This window comes from Oncorhynchus masou, chromosome 18 (assembly GCF_036934945.1).
Source record: "Oncorhynchus masou masou isolate Uvic2021 chromosome 18, UVic_Omas_1.1, whole genome shotgun sequence".
NCBI classification, from domain to species: Eukaryota; Metazoa; Chordata; class Actinopteri; order Salmoniformes; family Salmonidae; genus Oncorhynchus; species Oncorhynchus masou.
In genome coordinates, this window is record NC_088229.1 from 37010176 (window position 1) to 37032981 (window position 22806).

The 22806-nt window shown below is 46.2% G+C and overlaps 1 protein-coding gene across 1 annotated transcript in view; it reads left to right on the forward strand.

Moving 5' to 3' along the window:
• The window catches only part of prdm16 (PR domain containing 16), a 237780-nt gene that overhangs the window by 100433 nt on the left and 114541 nt on the right, over positions 1-22806 (forward strand). The window contains 1 exon segment of the mRNA XM_064923162.1: positions 21339-21392. Coding sequence (XP_064779234.1) covers positions 21339-21392 — 54 coding nt within the window.

Below are 22806 nucleotides of genomic sequence, written 5' to 3' on the forward strand. Positions count from 1 at the left end.
CACACACACACACACACACACACACACACACACACACACACACACACACACACACACACACACACACACACACATGCAAATGAACACGAACACACACACACATCAGGCAACAATATCTGTGTGTTTTTTGTATGTCTTTCTCTGCCCTCTGGTATGATGGAAACAGTAGCAGACTGACCCTCCCCTAGTTTGCCCCCCCACCTCACTATATGTCTCATGTCCAGCCCCCCTCCCTCCCTCACTCAGAGCCCATCAGCAGTGGTAGTTGTCTATCTTATCTAGGCAGGGCGGCCCAGCTAGGGGATAACACTGTTAACAAGGCTAATGTGTGGCAGGAGTTGCAGAGAGGAGAGATGCCCCTCATCACCAGCAGTGACTGAGCAGCTGGGGTCAAGGGCCTTTGACATCTCACTCTAACCCTGTACCTCCCATACCGTCTCTGTCTGTTTCTGTCTCTCTCTCTCTCTCTCTCTCTCTGCCTCTCACACTGCACACACATACCCCCTCTCCCTGTGTCTCTGTCTCTCTCTAACTCTCTCTCTCTCTCCCGCTTTCGTTCTCTTTCTCTTTTTCTCTCTGCGCTGGCGTCCAATATTAACATGGTGAAAAGAGGAAGAAAAGTCTCCCACCGCAGAGAGAGCCCTGCAGACTGAGCGGGCCTTCTCCTCTCCCTGTGCCTTGGGGGGAAAGACTTTTGTTATTTTAGAAAGCACACTGTTCAAGATTAATGTCAGCTAGAGGAGTGTGTCATCGGTCTTTAACGACGGTGCCGAGGAGGCGAATAAAGCCCGCACTGTGCTCTCTCACGGCCCGGACGGACGACTTCTCTCTCACCACGTCTTGGCTCGCTGTCCAAGTTCCCTCCGACGTGTTCATCCATTACCCAACGCTGAACGACCGACACCACAGAAACCTTAGCGCGCCAGAGTCGTCGTTCAAAAAGGCCTCAAGCCATTTCGCCACGCACTCTGTTTTCGCTAGTTGAGGCGTCGGAAGTGGCACAAGCGTTGGTGTGCTCAGTCGCCGACACAAAAACAACAAAGGTCGGGGGGCCTTCGCAAACATTTTCCGCACTGATTTGCTCTACTTACATGACTAATGGAAAGTTCCCGTTCGAGTCATGACCATTAGACAGCCACCATAAAGCGATCCATCAGGCCGAGACAGATAGTTATAAACCAGAGTTCAGCTTCTAAAGAAGTGGATCCCTATCTACCTTCCGTCACGCCTTTTGAGACACGGAAACAACAAGGACAACAACCGTTCTCAAACCTTGCTCATGCTTTATTTACGACACTAATTGTCACAACGATAGCGTATTTCCATGACCCCACTGATTATTGATAACCAGTTGTCTCTTTGGAGGTTGAGAACAGTCTCTGAGGATGAATTGCAGCCCTACTCAATGTCGGGAAAGGTCTTCCTGATAGGTGGCTGGTCGATAAGCCCGGGACAACAATCTCTCTGGCGGAGATCCTTCTCGCTGACGGGGCAGTAAAGTCCTCTTAAAGGTGTCCTCTTATCTCCCTGCTAATAAAGTCATTTGTGATGAGCCCGAAGGTCAGCCAAGCCTGCTCTCCCTCCTTTCCGATGCGTGTCTCTGCAGCAGATGCCACCCGCGGGAGAGCCGAGTGATCACGACTCGGCTCGACTGGAAAGCACATGTGGTTCTCTGGCATGAAATCTCGGCGGCCCGATACGGCTTTGGGGGTGATAGTGGTGTAGTAGTGTCATGGACAGGGTTGGGTTGTGATGGTCTGTCCGTCTGTCTGAGAACTTGACTGAGAAGTGTTGAACTACAGATCAGGGGCAGAATTCTATTGCAGTACCTCACAGATGGATGAAATCCACTTGTTGTTCGACTATGTGTCTCGTGGTCTGGGATGGGTAGTGAAAATGAGAATAGAAGTGACAGCCGTAGCTGGTGGTTCCATGGCCATGCTGGAGCATGTTCCTGTAGGCCGTCCCTTTCATGACCTAGATGACTCATCAGAGTCAATGACATGTCGACTCATCACAAGCAGGGAAAACGCATTCCTTTTGTCCAAGGGAGTGCGACTGTCTGTACCCCTATCTCTGATCTTCTATATCTTATTTAATGACTGTCCCCAACCACCTCCCAAGGTCAATCATAAAGTAGAGAGAAAGAAAATAGCAAGAGTCTCTCGTCTCTCAGGCGATGTGTCTGTTGTTTTGGGTCAAGCGGGCGCCGGATCCCACGTCACCGCCAGGTTCGTCTTGCCGCCTTCGCTCGCTCCTCCTCGCTCTGAGTAAATAAGACAGCAGTGAATCATGGGGATGCAATGTCCCGGGACGCGGCCCCCTAATCAATTACATTAGCCGCATCAATCATCTCACCCTGACATTTATTGTGGAGGTGATGGGTTGATCCCGTGGACTTGGAGACAAGTCCTTGTGGTGATAAACGTCGCTATCTCTGGAGAGCACAGATAAATAGTATGCCTCAAGAGAGAGAGAGAGAGAGAGAGGGGGGGGAGGAGGGAACAGAAGAAACATAGACGAGGGAATGACAGAGACCCGAGTGGTTGTTATCACGTAGACGCCGGATGTCCCACAGATCACTTAACTACATACGTCATCTGGAGAGAATCAGTGAGCACACAATGGGCTTCCGTTTGTCTTCTTTAACGCAAGTCTCCGTAAACGTTTAGTAATGGCTGTTTCAATCCCGAACGAGGTTCCGAGTAGCACTGAAAAGTTTAAAGATGAGTTGACGAACTTATTAAAACAGATGCCCTCAAGTCAATCTATTGCAGACAAAGGAGTTTTATGTCAGCATAGGTGTGTACTGTTTGTCTTGAGGTACATTTTGAAACATTCACCGATTGACTTTAGGAGAGTTTGTTGACTGAACGGTACACTTGTTTGTTTATTGCTTTTATTTCTAGGATATCGAGAGCAATAACAACTTGACAACAGATTATCAGCTCGCCACATGAAGCAGATTACCAAAGTCTCGCCGTCACGACATACTAGATATCCAGTCGCCCTGCATGCAGCGATTCTCATTGGCTACCACAGCTATGATCTTGGCACTGTGTGGCCTCATCAGCCACCGTAGTGGAGTAAAACGAATTGGTGTGTATCACCAGACAGCGTCTCTTGGCTGTAGCAGCTGACTTAACTCCTTTAAAAAAAAAAATGTTACGTTCCGAGTTGTAAATAATCAGATTGGACGCTCATCAAATCGCCAGGGTAAACGGTTGTGGAGCTACAGTCCATTTCCCATACACAAGCTCCTTTTTATGGCTTTATCTCCAAGTCGGCCTCGAAATGATACAAATTCATAGCTATTATAGCTATTATGCTGTTATTTCGGTTGGTATTTTTATCACTGTGTGCTTGTACTGCTTCAATTATCATCAGAGGTAATTGTGTTCGAATTGAACTTGAAATGATGGGAAATGCAATAATTTGAGTTTGATTGCGAGTAATTAATAGCGCTTTCAAAGCTGTACAGACTTTCTAATGGTGCAGATAGCTGACTGAGGAATAATCTACATCTTTACTACACTCAATGTGTTTTCTGATAGAAATGTGAAACGTGTACAATATAACTCAGTATACCAGAAATACACATCTGCAGATGTAGGTTGTTCATTTAAGCCAGTTTTCTACAGCAGGAAAATAATCATGCAGCACCAGGAAAGGTCAAGGTCAAAGGTCAAATATTATGTGGATTATAATTCATGGACATTTTTGTAGGGGTTGATAAATGTTTCGGGTAGGTTGAAATGACAAGCTTCAGAAGCCTTTTTCTGAACCTCGAATCAACATTTACATTTAGTTCTCCTGCAACGCAACAGGGTGAACACATTAAAGGCTTTACCTAAAACCAGAAATGCCTTAAATAGTTCCATACATTGAAACTAGTTAGGTGGAGTTATCATCTCTCTCTCTCTGCAGTCAAAACCGGGTCACATGACCTGTCTTTACGTGCTGTTAGCACTGCTCTGTAGTCAGTTAAAGAGCGATTGAGAAATCTTGAGAATTGTGGACAAATTCTTTGCTTTACTGAAAGCGTGCGGCCGAATTAGCTATTTTTATTAAAAGTACTGTATGTTTTGAGCCAGGAAATGTATACTGTACATTTCCATCTAAAACGGTTGAAATTATTTTCTTAATGTTGCCGACTGCAACAACAGCGGAGATGGTTAACAACTGCGCATATACGCTCTCATGGGTTGAATCCCTTTAACTAAAAACTATCCTTATTAATAATCACAGATGCAATGTATTTATTTTATTTGGGGGGGGGGGGTGAAGACTGTAGCTTAGTGTTACAGATTAGTTATACGAAGTAAACATGTCTGACAATGAAATACTTGTTTCTGATGAATAGAACTACTGGAGGGCTGCCAACGTTTACAATCTGTAAAACATGTTTTATGGGCATAGGGCTAAAAGTAATTATATTGTTGGGATATTCATTGGCTACTATCGACAGTAGAGGTGGGGTTACAAATACACAATAGGACAGACTACATGCAACCAAATAGGCCAGGTGGTTCCTGGGGCCATGTATTTCACGCAAGGCTATACTATACAGTTGTTAAAAACATGAAATGTTGTCATGCAAATAAACCAAGGCTAGCCAACATATCAGACATGGGAGATTATGCTTATGGAGAAAGAAAATGGTGTAGTTTCGATCCTAACGCCTTGATCGCACCGATAGCGGCACTGCGCAAAATAGTACCCAACATCATCTGGATATGTGTGCACCAAAAGTCCAACATTCACCTGCTTCCATTTCTGTCAAGCCGTCTACGTGTACGGTTTGATGCATGCGTTCGATAGATCCATCGTACGCGCCACACAGAACGCACTGCGACTGCCTCTGCAACGCAAGGCTGCAAGGCGAACGCAGCGTTCCGTTGGAAATGAATGTACTTCTGGTGTACCATAACACAATGACGCTGTCGGTGTGTTCAGGGAGTAAGTCATTCAAATGCAACAACACCTTTCATTTTTCTTCTGTCTATTCTGGAATGTACGATGATACAATTACTGTCTATTACAATGTAAGGTGACACAATAACTGTCTATTGTATCCTCAACCAACATATGCTAACCGGCATAGTGCCTAGGCTACAACACAATAAGAACAACGCGAACGGCAATGATTAGACTAGCAACATACAGTTGAAGTCGGAGGTTTACATACACTTAGGTTTGTGTCATTAAAACTTGTTTTTCAACCACTCCACAAACTATAGTTTTGGCAAGTCGGTTAGCATATCTACTTTGTGCATGACACAAGTCATTTTTACAACAGTTGTTACCAGACAGATTATTTCACTTATAATTTAGTGTATCACAATTCCAGTGGGTCAGAAGTTTACATACACTAAGTTGACTGTGCCTTTAAACAGCTTGAAAAATTCCAGAAAATTATGTCATGGCTTTAGTAGCTTCTGATAGGCTAATTGACATCATTGAGTCAATTAGAGGTGTACCTGTGGATGTATTTCAAGGCCTACCTTCAAACTCAGTGCCTCTTTGCTTAACATCATGGGAAAATCAAAAGAAATCTGCCAAAGTTGTAGACCTCCACAAGTCTGGTTCATCCTTGGGAGCAATAGTACGCAAGTATAAACACCTTGGGACAACGCAGCCGTCATTCCGCATCCTAGAGATGAACGTACTTTGGTGCGTTAACTTCTTGCGTCGAGCAATCCCGGATCCGGGATCCTATTTATAGCCTCAAGCTCATTAGCATAACGCAACGTTAACTATTCATGAAAATCGCAAATGAAATGAAATAAATATATTTGCTCTCAAGCTTAGGCTTTTGTTAACAACACTGTCATCTCAGATTTTCAAAATATGCTTTTCAACCATAGCTAAACAAGCATTTGTGTAAGAGTATTGATAGCTAGCATAGCTATAAGCCTAGAATTCAGCCAGCAACATTTTCACAAAAACAAGAAAATCATTCAAATAAAATCATTTACCTTTGAAGAACTTCAGATGTTTTCAATGAGGAGACTCTCAGTTAGATAGCCAATGTTCAGTTTTTCAAAAAGTATTATTTGTGTAGGACAAATCGCTCCGTTTTGTTCACGTTTGGCTATGAAAAAAACCTGTATCCAGTTATAGCCTCAAGCTCATTAGCATAACGTAACGTTAACTATTTATGAAAAACGCAAATGAAATGAAATGAATGTGCTAGCTCTCAAGCTTAGCCTTTTCTTAACAACACTGTCATCTCAGATTTTCAAAATATGCTTTTGAACCATAGCAAAACAAGCATTTGTGTAAGAGTATTGATAGCTAGCATAGCATGTAGCGTAGCATTTAGCAGGCAAAATTTGCACAAAACCCAGAAAAGGATTCAAATAAAATAATTTACCTTTGAAGAACTTCGGATGTTTTCAATGAGGAGACTCTCAGTTACATAGCAAATGTTCAGTTTTTCCTGAAAGATTCTTTGTGTAGGAGAAATCGCTTCGTTTTGTACATCACGTTTGGGTACCAAAAAAAACGAAAATTCAGTCATCAAAACGGCAAACTGTTTTCCAAATTAACTCCATAATATCGACTGAAACACGGCAAACGCTGTTTAGAATCAATCCTCAAGGTGTTTTTCACATATCTCTTCATTGATATATCGTCCGTGGATGTCTACTTTCTCCTGTGAATCGCTTGGAAAAAGACGTGCAGTTGAAGATGACGCACCAATTTCGACGGAGGACACCGGGCGGACACCTGGCAAATGTAGTCTCTTATGGTCAATCTTCCAATGATATGCCTACAAATACGTCACAAAGCTGCAGACACCTTGGGGAAACGATAGATCGGGCAGGCTCATTCCTTGCGCATTCACAGCCATATAAGGAGACAATGAAAAACAGAGCCTCAAAAATCCTGCTCATTTCCTGTTTGAAGTTTCATCTTGGTTTCGCCTGTAGCATCTGTTCTGGGGCACTCACAGACAATATCTTTGCAGTTTTGGAAACGTCAGAGTGTTTTCTTTCCAAAGATGTCAATTATATGCATAGTCGAGCATATTTTTGTGACAAAAATTTGCGCTTAAAACGGGCACGTTTTTTTATCCAATAATGAAATAGCACCCCCATAGATGTAACAGGTTAAGTGCAAATCAATCCCAGAACATCAGCAAAGGACCTTGTGAAGATGCTGGAGGAAACAGGTACAAAAGTATCTATATCTACAGTAAAACGAGTCCTATATCAACATAACCTGAAAGGCAGCTCAGCAAGGAAGAAGCCACAGCTCCAAAACCGCCTTAAAAAAGTCAGACTACGGTTTGCAACTGCACATAGGGACAAAAATCGTACTTTTTGGAGAAATGTCCTCTGGTCTGATGAAACAAAAATAGAACTGTTTGGCCATAATGACCATCATTATGTTTGGAGGAAAAAGGTTGGAGGCTTGCAAGCCGAAGAACACCATCCCAACCGTGAAGCACGGAGGTGGAAGCATCATGTTGTGGGGGTGCTTTGCTGCAGGAGGGACTGGTGCACTTCGCAAAATAGATGGCATCGTGAGGGAGGAAATTTATGTAGATATATTGAAGCAACAGCTCAAGTCATCAGTCAGGAAGTTAAAGCTTGGTCGCAAATGGGTCTTCCAAATGGACAATGACCCCAAGCATACTTCCAAAGTTGTGACAAAATGGCATCAGGACAACAAAGTCAGGGTGTTGAGGTGGCCATCACAAAGCCCTGACCTCAATCCCATCGAAAATTTGTGGGCAGAACTGAAAAAGCATGTACAAGCAAGGAGGCCTACAAACCTGACTCAGTTACACCAGCTCTTGTATTAGGCTACGGTGTGGAAAACTGAGCTGACATGTATTTGGCTAAGGTGTATGTGTAACAGTATAACTGTAGTCCGTCCCTTCGCCCCGGGTGCGAATCAGGGACCCTCTGCACACGTCAACAACAGTCACCCACGAAGCATCGTTACCCATCGCTCCACAAAAGCCGGGCAAGGGGATCCACTACTTCAAGGTCTCAGAGCAAGTGACGTCGCCGATTGAAACGCTATTAGTGTGCACCACCGCTAACTTGCTAGCCATTTCACATCCGTTCCATATGTAAACTTCCGACTTCAATGGTACCTCTGCACGCTAGCTTTGACGCTTTCTCTTCACCAAAGCGCCGCTGTATTTTGGCACGGAACCAGATCCAGGCCATGGGAATGCAGAAGGAACAGCTGTGCCTTGTTGAGTTGTCTTCTGTGTTTTGTTCCATCATTTCCGGTTGTATATCTTTTTTTTAAGAAGTCATAGTCGATGAAGTGCTTACTACACACGTAGATTTGCAAGATTGGCTGTAGTGTTTACATCGTGTTTCCTGTTTTTACTAGCAATTTTCTGCATCTGTCTATCTTTCAACGGAAAAGAGTGACATTTTGTGCCTTCTTCCCTAGATTTCTTATAAAGTGCAGACAGCGACCGAACACCAGCTTGCTCTTGCTGGCATCTGTTTGGATTTCTACTTTTCAGAGCTAACTTTAGGCTACCTGTGATAAGTCTTTAAACTTTTGAGCCGGCTCCTTCTCACCCCCACACACATCTGTGACGTCAAGCTCCAAATAAGGGCATATACGTCACAGAGTTGCCCCATGACAGCGCACATGGGCAATTGTTCCTATCTCCGCTGTTGCTGCAGTTGGCCCTATAACATAATGATATAAATAATCCCAACCGTTTTAGGTTGAAAAGTACACATTTCCTGACTCAAAACTGATAGTACTTTTGATAAAAATAGTTAATTTTGCTGTACACTTTCAATAAAACAAAGAATTTATCCCAAATTCTCAAATTCCTCAATCGCTCTTTGATCGACGACAGAGCAGAGCTAACAGTGCACACAGACACGTCACGTGACGCGTTTTTGCAGCTTTCCAGTTCCAGGCTGCAGGGAGAAAAAGAAGGCCAACTCCGCCTAACTAGTTTCAATGTATGGAATCACTTAGGAAATGTTGGATTTTAGGGAAACTTCCCCTTTAATATCCAACATCTGTAGCACTCTGGTGTCTCTTTGAAATGTATCCCTGCGCGTCCTGAGTCTTGGGTTACCACCACAATACACACACAGGGCTGCTTGCCTTCCTGTTGTCGATGGCCTGGCTCATGTCTGGAGAGTTGGAACAAGGCCGGCCATTCCTCTCCCTCTGTCATGGAGCTGACAGCTGCAGGACTCTCTGTCACCATGATGGAGATGAGCTGGCCAGAGGGGAGGACGACACACACACACACACACAGCATTCTCCAATCCCTCTGAGGATTCATCAGTCGGCAGACAGGAACACAATTGTTCATCTGTAATTTTGACCTATTAGCCCCAGACACCGTTATTTCTATTTTAGGTGATCCTCAGTCTGTTCAGTGTCTAAAGACATTATACGTCTATTCTGAATCCCCATTACAATGGCACCACTCTGGTCCTGTCCCCTCCACCTCAACATGGAACATGGAAAAAGATGCTTTGTCCTTCAGGTACATGTCTATGTCTCCCATATCCTATGGGGCGGGATCTATGGCAGTGTGCTTTTGGCTGGGTCAGACTCATTAGGGCACACTGTAGCAAAACAGTCAATTATTTCAGTCCCTTTTCTTCCGTTTTGTGCCTAGTGAACACGACCCTGGTGTCAATAAATTACACTGTCAAAATGTGGCCCCAGGAGAGAGAGAGAGAGAGAGAGAGAGGGAGAGAGAGAAAGGGGGGACGGAGGAAAGGAGAGAGGGAAAGAGGGAGAGAGGTCTGTGCTCCTACAAACAAGAGATGTTCAGACATTACAAGCTGTTCGCTGTGGCTCTTGGAACACGCGACACCCTTACTTCTCTCCAATTGATGATACAACTTTGTCGATCCTTTTACGGGGAGAAAACACACGCACTGTAAACATTTGTCAGGGGTCAGGACAAAAGGGCCATTGAGAGACCGAGAGAAAGAGATTGGGGAACTGTCTATACTGTGTTTATGGTTAAAGAAGGTTTAGCGACGAGCCATAGCAGAGATGTCCGGGCGCTACAACCAACCAGGAATTTAGACATTCATAAAAAGTGCTCTGACCAAGTAGACTAGTTCCCAAGTGCGTCAGCATTAACACTAGAGCGTCCGCCTCCGGGCCTTTCAGCCTATAAGTATTCGCTAGAGAACATTGTCACGCGGCCCTCATTAGCATACGCCTGGCCTTGATGGACCCCCCCCTTCCAGCCAATGACGGGTCAACATTCTAACAGTCTAATAAAACAATATATGTAAATATATAATGACAGAATAATAATGACTTGGTTGTGTCTTAGGTAACATTAGAATATGAAAAACAAAATATTATTTTAAAGAACACAATAGCGTTTTCATTAGTTCACAGTCACAATGGCCACAGTTCTTCATCATCACACTATTGTCGTTAATTAAATCAACCTCTTCATCATTCAGTGAGGCCTAATTGAAATGAAATTGTGAAGTAACATTCACAATGATCCGTTTTTATGGCCCATTCATCCATCTAGCCCACTCATTAATTCCGTGAGGAGAGAGCGATGTCCTACAGTGCATTTATTTGTGTGGAGAGAAGAAAATGGTAAAAAAGCTCTTAATACCGTTCTGCTTGTGATTTCAATCAAATCAAATCAAATGTATTTATATAGCCCTTCGCACATCAGCTGATATCTCAAAGTGCTGTACAGAAACCCAGCCTAAAACCCCAAACAGCAAGCAATGCAGGTGTAGAAGCACGGTGACTAGGAAAAACTCCCTAGAAAGGCCAAAACCTAGGAAGAAACCTAGAGAGGAACCAGGCTATGTGGGGTGGCCAGTCCTCTTCTGGCTGTGCCGGGTGGAGATTATAACAGAACATGGCTAAGATTCATAAATGACCAGCATGGTCGAATAATAATAAGGCAGAACAGTTGAAACTGGAGTAGCAGCACGGTCAGGTGGACTGGGGACAGCAAGGAGTCATCATGTCAGGTAGTCCTGAGGCATGGTCCTAGGGCTCGGGTCCTCCGAGAGAGAGAAAGAAAGAGAGAATTAGAGAGAGCATATGTGGGGTGGCCAGTCCTCTTCTGGCTGTGCCGGGTGGAGATTATAACAGAACATGGCCAAGATGTTCAAATGTTCATAAATGACCAGCATGGTCGAATAATAATAAGGCAGAACAGTTGAAACTGGAGCAGCAGCACGGCCAGGTGGACTGGGAAGTAGCAAGGAGTCATCATGTCAGGTAGTCCTGGTGCATGGTCCTAGGGCTCAGGTCCTCCGAGAGAGAGAAGGAGAGAATTAGAGAACGCACACTTAGATTCACACAGGACACCGAATAGGACAGGATAAGTACTCCAGATATAACAAACTGACCCTAGCCCCCCGACACATAAACTACGGCAGCATAAATACTGGAGGCTGAGACAGGAGGGGTCAGGAAACACTGTGGCCCCATCCGAGGACACCCCCGGACAGGGCCAAACAGGAAGGATATAACCCCACCCACTTTGCCAAAGCACAGCCCCCACACCAATAGAGGGCTATCTTCAACCACCAACTTACCATCCTGAGACAAGGCTGAGTATAGCCCACAAAGATCTCCGCCATGGCACAACCCATGGGGGGGGGGGCGCCAACCCAGACAGGATGACCACATCAGTGAATCAACCCACTCAGGTGACACACCCCTTCCAGGGACGGCATGAGAGAGCCCCAGTAAGCCAGTGACTCAGCCCCTGTAATAGGGTTAGAGGCAGAGAATCCCAGTGGAAAGCGGGGAACCGGCCAGGCAGAGACAGCAAGGGCGGTTCGTTGCTCCAGAGCCTTTCCGTTCACCTTCCCACTCCTGGGCCAGACTACACCCAATCATATGACCCACTGAAGAGATGAGTCTTCAGTAAAGACTTAAAGGTTGAGACCGAGTTTGCGTCTCTGACATGGGTAGGCAGACCGTTCCATAAAAATGGAGCTCTGTAGGAGAAAGCCCTGCCTCCAGCTGTTTGCTTAGAAATTCTAGGGACAATTAGGAGGCCTGCGTCTTGTGACCATAGCGTACGTGTAGGTATGTACGGCAGGACCAAATCAGAGAGATAGGTAGGAGCAAGCCCATGTAATGCTTTGTAGGTTAGCAGTAAAACCAATCAATAAAAAAAATCAATATTCTGACAACTGAGCAATGTAAAATACAAACAAGGGAAGGAGCACGACTTTATTTATTTTTTTAAGCAGATTTTTATTCATTTACTAAATCAAACGTCAGTGGCCGTTGGCCTATGGCGGTTCTAGTGTTAAAGATGCTATTGACGTGACGGGAATTAAGTTGTCGTCAACCTCCCCCCATCACTTAAATGGCTATATTATGTCTTTCTGGGGCATGCAACAGTGTTTTAAGCAATCCTTTCACTCCTCCTTGGCTCCTCACCTCCCCCTTTCCCCCATCAGACTTGACTAGGCGCAGCCAGGCAGGAAATACACTGGTTGAGGTATTTATTTATCTGGGGAAGAAATCTCATCATGCAGTCATTCCTCGTCTCTCTCGACTTGAAGGCATCATCTAGAACTGACCCCGGCTTAAACCCCAAAGCACAAAGAAAGCGCTTGCTTGTGCTCCCCCGACCCAAATATACAGTACGTGCACTTAGCCCCAACTCAAGGGACACCTTTCACTTTCATGTTAGGGGCCCCAAGTCTGCCCTTCCATCTTCTCCCTCCCTGTCCTCCCCTCTCCTCCCGTCAATATGTGGGAAAGCTACAAGCCCGTATCGAAGGGGAGGGGAGCAACCAACTAACCTTCAAAACCACCCCACCCTTTCCTCTAAGTGTCGAAATTTCTCCAAAGTTAGTGTTAGTGTACTTTAAATACCCTTCTTCTCTTTGCACACCCTCTCTCTCTCTCTCTCTCTCTCTCTCTCTCTCTCTCTCTCTCTCTCTCTCTCTCTCTCTCTCTCTCTCTCTCTCTCTCTCTCTCTCTCTCTCTCTCTCTCTCTCACGAGCCCTCTGGCGAGCAGGATGGACTTGTCAGACCAGCGTGAGGCGCGATGTAAGGAAAGCTCTTTGCATATTTACACCGAAATATGCAAAAGCAGTAAATATTTATCCGGGCCCAATAAACAATACATCATTTTGCCAGGCTTCTTCCATCATCACATGACAATATACCCATGGCCCGCTTCCAAAAACCTCTTCCGATGACAGATCTGGTCTCTTAAGTAGGTTTATATGTTCTTCTTTGCATACAAAGGGGTCCCTGGTTTGAATTACAGGCTTCAATGGTTTGAGAGAGACATTTGACCCAATGTGTATTCCTTCACAGACATACATCTCCGAGGAAAGAAATTGAGATGGGAGAATACTGGAATCCAGAAAGCCAATATCAGATTGATCAGATTGAAGCATGTTGCTAATGAAAAACATGTTGCTACCTATACCTCATACACTACCGAGATATCCCATCTTTCAAACTCCATGTTCGCCAGCAGAAGTGAAAAGCATCTACGTATCATATGGATTGACTCTCGATCCAATTTATGCGGCCTACAGGTCAAGCTCTAAATCTCTCTCCGACGTCCCCCCCCTCTCTCCAATGTCCCCCCCCCTGCGTGTTCCAAGAGGCCGTATGTGATCATTAGAGAAGAGGTGGAGATATCCCCCCAGCCCCGACGACATTTCGATATGCCGCAACCTTATCAAAATCAAACACAGAAGATGCCATATATCATGGTGTGAAAGCTACCCCGACCAGGATACTGTGTATGCAATCCTCTTAGCCACCAAGGTAGCATTATTTATTGGTCGTGACCATGCGGCTGTCAAAGCATCTGTTGGCCGGAGATCTATCGCCCCTCCCTTATTCACTTATGATTATTACTGATCATCCTCCCAAATGACTTATCAATAAAGTGGGCCAGCCGGCTAATTTATCGCTATGGCTCTGTCGATATGAGGTTTTGCGTCGCGGCTTAAAAGGATAGAGGCCCAATGCTAAGGTGATGGATGAGGCGCGAGGCCTGTATGAAAATATGACCCTTTTAATACGTTTGCTCCTGTGCTCTCTCTTGCTCGCTCTCTTTCTCTTTCGCGTTTTTAACAACTCCCAGGCACAACATCGATTTCTCTCTCTCCCGGCATTCTAAAATAATGTACCCCTGTCAAGGTGTATTTGCTGAGCAAGTGCGGACCGTGAACCCTTCAGCGCTAATATTGTCCTGAAGAGAACAATTCACTCCAACAAGAAGTTGAAGAACGCAACAGGAGTTCAGCCCGTCAGTGTATACTTAGTGAATATTAAGTTGTGGAATATTAGCCAAATAAATCATGCTGCTATGTCGCTTGTATGGGTAATACGTTGATATGAGTCATACGAACCATTTAAACAATAATGCAGCTCGTCCCGGGTTTTATTGAAAAGCACCCGTCATATTTTATTGTGACATTTGCCCGAGCATAAATCATGGGAACTCTTAAAGTACTCTTAAATGACTCGTTGCTCGTACTGCAAACACGCCTGTTGTTTGAGAAGTGGCCGCACAATGGCAGCGCGTGTTTGACAGATCTGCCCTTTGTGTTTTCACTCTATCTCTTGGAAGGTTTCCGTTCCACCAACTAACGCCTGGCCCATCCCGGTACGTTGAGTAATAACGCTGTTAGCTTTAGCCCCGTCAAACCAATCTCTGATCTCTCTCACCTTTGTATTGGGCCCAGACAATAGGACTAGTGCGTTCCTCTGCCATGCGCCAACATGGTCTGTATGCCTTTCTCACATTCAGCTGACAGCCAAAGTGGAAGACGTTGATAAGGCTATAATATGGAATCAAACAATGCTAAGCTGGGAGCCATTATGTTTAATTGCCCCCCCCCCCCCCCCCCATCAATAGCCCTCGGAGCATTCTGCTATCAGGACTGCCTTGATGTTTGCTTTGGCAGACAGCTTCAAGTCCTCAGCTTATTAAAGTCTTCATAGATATATTCTATCAGAATGCTGCCTAGCTTCCTGGTATTTAGCAGGGAGGATTTCCCCCTTTCCTCCCTTCTCTCCATCCTTCCCTCCTTCTCCATGTTCTTTCTTGAGCAGGCTCATTGTTAAAATATGTTTTAAGTAGTGATAGCGCCGTATCTGTTGGGAAGTCCCAAAATAGCCCCTTTACACCCAACTGAGGACAAATGACCCTGGAATACAAACTGAGTCCAAAAGAACCCTATCCAGTCAGACAGTATCCTTACTCAAACAAGATTCAACTGATTTAGAGAGAGAGAGAGAGAGTGAGAGTCTGGGAGAGAGAGAGTCTGGGAGAGAGAGAGTCTGGGAGAGAGAGAGTCTGGGAGAGAGAGAGTCTGGGAGAGAGAGAGTCTGGGAGAGAGAGTCTGGGAGAGAGAGTCTGGGAGAGAGAGGCTGGGAGAGACAGAGAGAGAGTCTGGGAGAGAGAGTCTGGGAGAGAGAGTCTGGGAGAGACAGAGAGAGAGGCTGGGAGAGAGAGGCTGGGAGAGAGAGGCTGAGAGAGACAGAGAGAGAGGCTGGGAGAGAGAGGCTGGGAGAGAGAGGCTGAGAGAGACAGAGAGAGAGGCTAGGAGAGAGAGGCTGGGAGAGAGAGTCTGGGAGAGACAGAGAGAGAGGCTGGGAGAGACAGAGAGAGAGGCTGGGAGAGAGGCTGGGAGAGAGAGTCTGGGAGAGACAGAGAGAGAGGCTGGGAGAGAGAGGCTGGGAGAGAGCGGCTGGGAGAGAGAGGCTGGGAGAGAGAGGCTGGGAGAGAGAGGCTGGGAGAGAGAGGCTGGGAGAGAGAGGCTGGGAGAGAGAGACTGGGAGAGACAGAGAGAGAGGCTGGGAGAGAGAGGCTGGGAGAGAGAGACTGGGAGTGACAGAGAGAGAGGCTGGGAGAGAGAGGCTGGGAGAGAGAGGCTGGGAGAGAGAGACAGAGACAGAGGCTGGGAGAGAGAGAGAGGCAAAGAGAGAGCAAGCCTGTTTTGGTCCAGGGCTATCAAAGCGATATCAGAAGTGTCGACCTCATAGGAAAAGACTGCAGACTAGTGATATTTTTCTTGAAGCGTGTCGGCTGTGAAGGGTTGAGAGCGGCTGGTGCTGGAGAGAATCACAGTGATTCATTTGCTGCAATCATGTTTGACATGATAGTTAGTGCCCAGTTTAGACGGCAGAGCAGTGAAAACCAGAAAGAGCTCCCTCTCTCTTTCTTTCTCACACACATGCACGCACGCACGCACAGTCACACACGCACGCACAGGCACACAAACGCGCACACAGGCACACGCACACACACACAGGCACACACACACACACACACACACAGGCACACAGGCACACTCAGCTGTTTATTATGCAGTGGGCGATCGCACCGCGGAAGACCGCATCCGTGCTAATCTATAGGTCACGAAATCAATAATGTCCCGGCATTGCCACAATTAACTCTTGCCAGCTGGAGAAAGTTCTCAATAACTGCATAGCAAAACTTCCAATTTGTGGCTTTCTTGGTGTGGCTCCTGTAGCCAATGGGTTGTCAGTCTGTCGGTTCAAAAGGCCTTGAGGTCTGTTTGCTGGTGTTTCTTTTTGGAAACTTGTGGCTTCTGACATCCATAACCATCCATTGGCCGTGTTGCTATATTGCCTCATATTATCCAGACTTGAGGAGAATTGTTTTTGGCAACGAGTGCCAAAATTTTCCGACAGCAAAAACTCTGAAAGGGACCTTTTTTATTTTTGTATTTTTGTTTCTGTGCTACTGGTGTACATCTGGGATGCGCTATCCTTTGTCGCTGATCCCTGAGTAGTTAAAGCACTATCGGTAATTCCTGGACTCTCAATAAGTGGGCCCACAGTTTCCATAGTGATTGTGTCTTGCGAAGTGGTGCAGGGGTTGTGAAGGCAAACGACCACGTGGGCTTTGTGTAGGGCCTACGCTGGACAGCCTCTGAAGGGCAGAGAGAATAAGAGATGCTAGAGGTTCTGGAATTAACTGGGCCCGATTTGCTCCATGTGTGCCCGGTTGGGAACGATGGGGGGGGGGGCTGTAACAATACAGCCGTCCCATTCGCCGAGGAGCTTCTTTACACTCCACACCTCGCCTTGCTTACTCATCATGGCATGTCACACAAATACACACATACACACACACCTAATGAGGTTTAGACAGTCACCGCGTTGGAATGATTCCGCAGGTGGCTGCACCTTTCATCAAGACCCGTGTGTTTACGTTTGAGGTCATTTCAGGCCCATAAAAAAAGAGTTTTGTGCCCAGACACACACCTTCCACTGTCTCCATGACACCGGCACTATTTGCCATAGTTTCTCTCCTCGTCAAGTCCATAAGACCTATTGACAAGTTAGTACAGGTCAGCGTTAGCCTCGTGCAGATAGGACCACAAGGGTACAATGTGAAACCGCTCTGTGGAGGGATCCAGAAATAAGCTCACCTCTGTTTTGAGTGTTCCGTCTGACGCGGAGAAAAGTGACTTTGAAACGGTGGTGACACGGGCAATAAATCATGTGCTGGTGTTAGTCAGGAAGGCCAATCACTTTTTCCCCTCTTCTAATTAATAGGCTATTTATTTGCTTGACTGGGTCTCTGTAAGGCTGTGGAGAGTGTGTGTCTGTGCGGGTGCCTGTGTGTCTGTCTGCAGGAGCTGGACGAGAGGGAGGGAGAGAGAGGCAGACTTGGGCCTTGCGCATCACACCTATAACCTCATGCGATACAGCGCAGGAGACCCCGTTCACCGCGGCTCTTCGGAGCAAAGCACACAGCGACTTCAGCTGAGTTGTTTTTATGTTTATTCACCTTATAAAGCAGCTGGTTTTCGAAGCTCAATGCAAAACGAGAACAAAATATTTTCTCCGAGACTCACGTTGAGATTTGGAGCGCGCCAGCCGAGAATGTAAAGGGGGAGAGGAGGGAAGAAGTGGGTCTAACCCAAAAGCTGAAAGACATTCAACCGTCAGTTTAACTGCTTGTGTCTGTTTGCATGTCTCCTACAGTTTCGAGTTACTCTCGCACAATTTGATACATACACATATTTATGTTTGGCGTGTCGAGAGGGTGGTGGGGAGAGGGAGAGAGGGCCTAACCCTGTTGGAGTGCCTGGTAGCGTTTTGCAGAATCAATGAAGCTGTTACTTTGTAAACTGTTACAGCTGGCCTCCATATATTACCATAGGGGGAAGGCCCCTCTCGCCTCTCTGTCTACCCTCTTCCTCTTTTCTCTCTCCCTCTCTTTCACCTATCACTCTTTATCTATCCTCTCTTTCCTCTCTCTTCTTTCTCTATCCTCTCACTCGGTCTCAATCTTCCTCTTTCTCTCCCTCTCTCTCTTCCTCTCTTCCATTATCTGCGTCCATCACTTTTAAGGGCTATTGTCAGAGCACAATGTGAACAGGATGGCCAGGAATGTGAAGGAGGGTTCTTCTTATCAGCACCACCACACACAGAAACGCAGCAACACACACAGCCGCTTGAACACACACAAAACACATACACACACAGCCGCTTGAACACACACACACACACACACACAGCTGAGTGTTGCCCTTGCTCCATCTATCTCTCTTTCTCTCTTTCTCGCTCTCTCGCTCTCTCTCGCTCTCTCGCTCTCTCGCTCTCTCTCTCCCTAAGTGAATGGCTCTGGCATTGCCCAAAGCTGTGCCTCTGAGCAGTTTCCCAGCACTACAGCCATTTATAAACACACACCAAGGGTGTATTTGGATGCTGTTGTGTGTGGTGGGCTTGAGGGGGCTTACGAGTTACACATGGGCTGTGGTGGACCAAATACAAAGACCCCGGCGTCGCTAGTTTAAAATAGTGTCATTGAATTGCGCCGCCGGCTGACGTGATTTTGTTTTTACGATGGGGGATGGCTATGACAAGGCTGAGGATTAGATTGGAGATGTAAGTATCTGTGGTGTAATTGCTTCCATTCAGTGGGCTGGGAGATCCACTGACAGCTTAATGCAGTGAACCGCAGCTTCGGCCCACTGTCTGTCTGTCTGTCTGCAGCACACATGGATGAGTCCTCAATACAGATGTCTGAAAAGGCAGTCTATGGGTCCTGGTCAACTGAAACGCTCTAAAGAGAGAATAGGGTGACCTTTCAGATGTAGAGCACATGGACTGGATGCCAGTCTCCCTGGACAGGAAATGGGAGACACTGAGACCTATTGGCAGAACCAGATTACTTTAACATTTTCATTTGGTCTTCATTTAACCAAATGTGACCGACCGGCTCGATTCGGTCTCATGCAGCAAAAAATGTCAAATATTTTTATTTTTTATTTTTTACATTGGATAAAAGTAGAGACAGAGGTAGAAAATGGTATATCATACACTTTAGTTGAGAAACATATGGAAAGTAATTCTGCTTTGAAAGTTGATCAACTTGTAACCTCACTTTTGAGAAAATGGCCTTTGAATATTTTGGTACGACTACTGTAGAGCTCTTCTTTGTCTTCCCCCATTTAGCGTTGTTCACACCCTCTTAAGCTTTAGCCCCACCCATCTATTTAAGGGTTGATCCGAGCATTCTGTCCTAACAGCAGTCAAGCACCCAAGCTAACTGGCTAACGTTGGCACAGAGAGGAGCTCACTGACCATTTTACTTGTCCTCGCAGAGCTGGTTAGGCTGTTTTTATGTTATCCAGAGCATTGGTGACGGCAACTGTGCTGCTGGCAAATATTTAAGCTTTTTTTGCCAATGTTTACTGACACGGGCCATATTCAACAGGTGTTGAGTGTTCTTAAGTTCGTCAGTTATTCTGCGCTCTGGCACACTCAGACGAGAGTGCTCTGAAATCAGAGTAAGATAGCCAGAGTGAATTTACCAGCTACGTCGATCAACAGTTGTCACAGTGACAGTCTATTGAAATGGTTACTTGTGTAGTGGAGTCTTTTGTTAAGACATGTAGCTAGCTAGCTAAACAATGAACCAAAATCCCAACTCATGAGGTTACGACCCTGCATGAATCTGCAGGTAGCTAAGCGACCAGGTTCAATGTGAGCTAGCTAACATTAGGCTATAACTAGCAACGCAAATGGCTCTGAGATACGAATAACACGACAACACAGGTCCGACACGTAACGATTGCTGCTCCTGTGAAGTGGTGAGGCGTGACATATGCCTCGTTTCCTGAATCGAGTCACAAATGAGATCCCTTTCAGGTCTCTTTTCTTTGGAGCCCTGGATGGCCAAGAGGCAGTGGCATAATCATGCACACACACACGATACACGTGACCATTAAACCTTAAGAGGTTTGGACATTTACAGTCATGTACTTAGCAATTGCACATGTACAAGTAAATGGGTCTAGGGCCGGGAAGAATGGCGTGTTTGTTGGGCAGAAACGTGCCAGCGCCTATAGGACCCCGATCCGGCTTTACCGTCCACACAGACCGTAATCTCTCTTTGAGCAGGTCTATTCAACGTGATTCATAAAAGACTCCACTGTACGCGCCAAATAATCCCCCCACAGTTTCCCCACATCAGATTCCAAATGAGATAACTGCTCGGGAACACAGACGCATATCCCCACCCCCCCCCCCTTCAAATCATCGAGAACATTCAAGGAGAAATCCAAACGTTAATATGTCAAGTTCAATATACGGGTACGGAATTGCCAGTGCAACCCCACACAACACACCCTCTGTTGGAGAGAGGTTAGGGCTGGTGCGTTGGGAGGGCTGGTGCTTGAGAGGTGTGTGTGTGTGTGTGTGTGTGTGTGTGTGTGTGTGTGTGTGTACGTGTGTACGTGTACGTGTGTACGCGCACGTGGGCCTGATAATCCCAGCTAAACTCAGACTATGGATGGTTTCCCCTCCCTAATTCCCAGCCATGAATGAGCCACTGTGAGAGAGAGAGAGGGGGGGTTGTCATTATCACTGTAACCATCCCTCCTACCTCTTCATCATTCCTTGCTTCCTCAACTTGATGCGTTTCAACCTCCAGACACTGGCAGCATTCTCCCCACAGCCTTTCTGAGTAAATATTGCTGGAGGCCTAATTCCACATCTCCTTTCCTCTCTCTCCCCCAAAGCTGACTGTCTCAGCGAAATGTCCTGTTATGCTGAAGGGGGAGGGGAGATTACAGACAAAACGGAGGCATTTATTGCAACAGCTCTTAAGTGGTGTGTGGAGGATGTGGTGGGTGGTAACTCTGTAACTCTGTGTCCCCTGGTCTTAGTGTGGGTTAACGGTATGGAGTCCCCCTGCCCATCAGCAGGTCACCACGGTCATGATTAATAGAAGAGGTTACGGTTTGGTCCGATGTTGTTCAGAGCGCCATACGTCATTGTGTCGTTGGAATTAGGAGTCTGTTATTTCTGCCGGAGCTGAGTTGTAAAAAAGTGTTTGTTTGTTTTCTTCACAGCAGATGCTGAATGACCACGAGGCAGCGTCCTCTCCGGAGAGCTGCATCAAAAAGGTGAGCAGATGTATTGTTGTTGTTCAACCATTTCTTTTTGGTTGACCACTGTCACCCACACACACACACACCCACCCACACACACACCCACCCACCCACCCACCCACAACCACACACACACACAACCACACACACACACAAACACACACACCCACCCACACACACACACACACACACACACACACACACACACCCGCACACGCACACACCCCCCCCCCACACACACACACACAACCACACACACACACACACACACACACACACACACACACACACACACACACACACACACACACACTACATCTGGAATTCCAAATACCTCCATTTCAGACGTACAATCCATGTCACATCACATATTATCGATATACTGTATATTCACACTCAAAGTCAAATGTGAACGACTGCCCAGTTTCCCATAGCATGACCAGTGGATGCTCCTTCATTGGTCTTTGTGTTGTCGATACGTCCCACTGAACGGGGCACCAGCGGCCACGTCTTTATGAGGTGATACATTTATTGAGGAGGCGGACCGTTGGCTTTTACGGCCAGTGTCGCCGGGTCACGGCAGAAAGGGAGCGAGAGTTCAAGTATAAACTTAATGGCGCGTGAAAGAACAATGGCTGGGGACATAGAAAAATGAGGGAGGGAGGGACACATGTTAAGAGAATCAATGGAAACTTACATAGAGTGGACAAAACATTAGGAACACCTGCTCTTTCCATGACACAGACTGACCAGGTGAATCCAAGTGAAAGCTATGACCCCTTATTGATGTCACATGTTAAATCCAATTCAATCAGTGTAGATGAAGGGGAGGAGACGAGTCAAAGAAGGATTTTTAAGACTTAAGACATGGATCATGTGTGAGTGCCATTCAGAGGGTGAATCGGCAGGACAAAATATTTAAATGCCTTTGAACGGGGTATGGTAGTAGGTACCAGGTGCACCGGGTTGTGTCAAGAACTGCAACGTTGCTGGGTTTTTCCACGCTCAACAGTTTCTCGTGTGTATGAAGAATGATCCACTTCCCTAAGGACACCCAGCCAACTTGACACAACTGTGGGAAGCATTGGAGTCAACATGGGCCAGCATCCCTGTGGAACACTTTCGACACCTTGTCCATGCCCCGACCAATTGAAGCTGTTCTGAGGGGGCGAAAGGGTGTCCAGCTCAATATTAGGAAGGTGTCCCTAATGCGTTGTACACTCAGTGTATAGCCATGGCCCACGCACTCCAGCTGTATCCCAAATGGCACCCGATTCCCTAGTTAATGCGCTACTTTTGATTTAGATTAGAGTTTATTCGTCACATGCACATAGTCGCAGATGTAATTGCAGGGTAGAGTGAAGTTCTTACGTTCCCGGGCTCCAACAGTGCCGGTCGAAAAGAGACGTGAATGAAACAAAAAGAATGC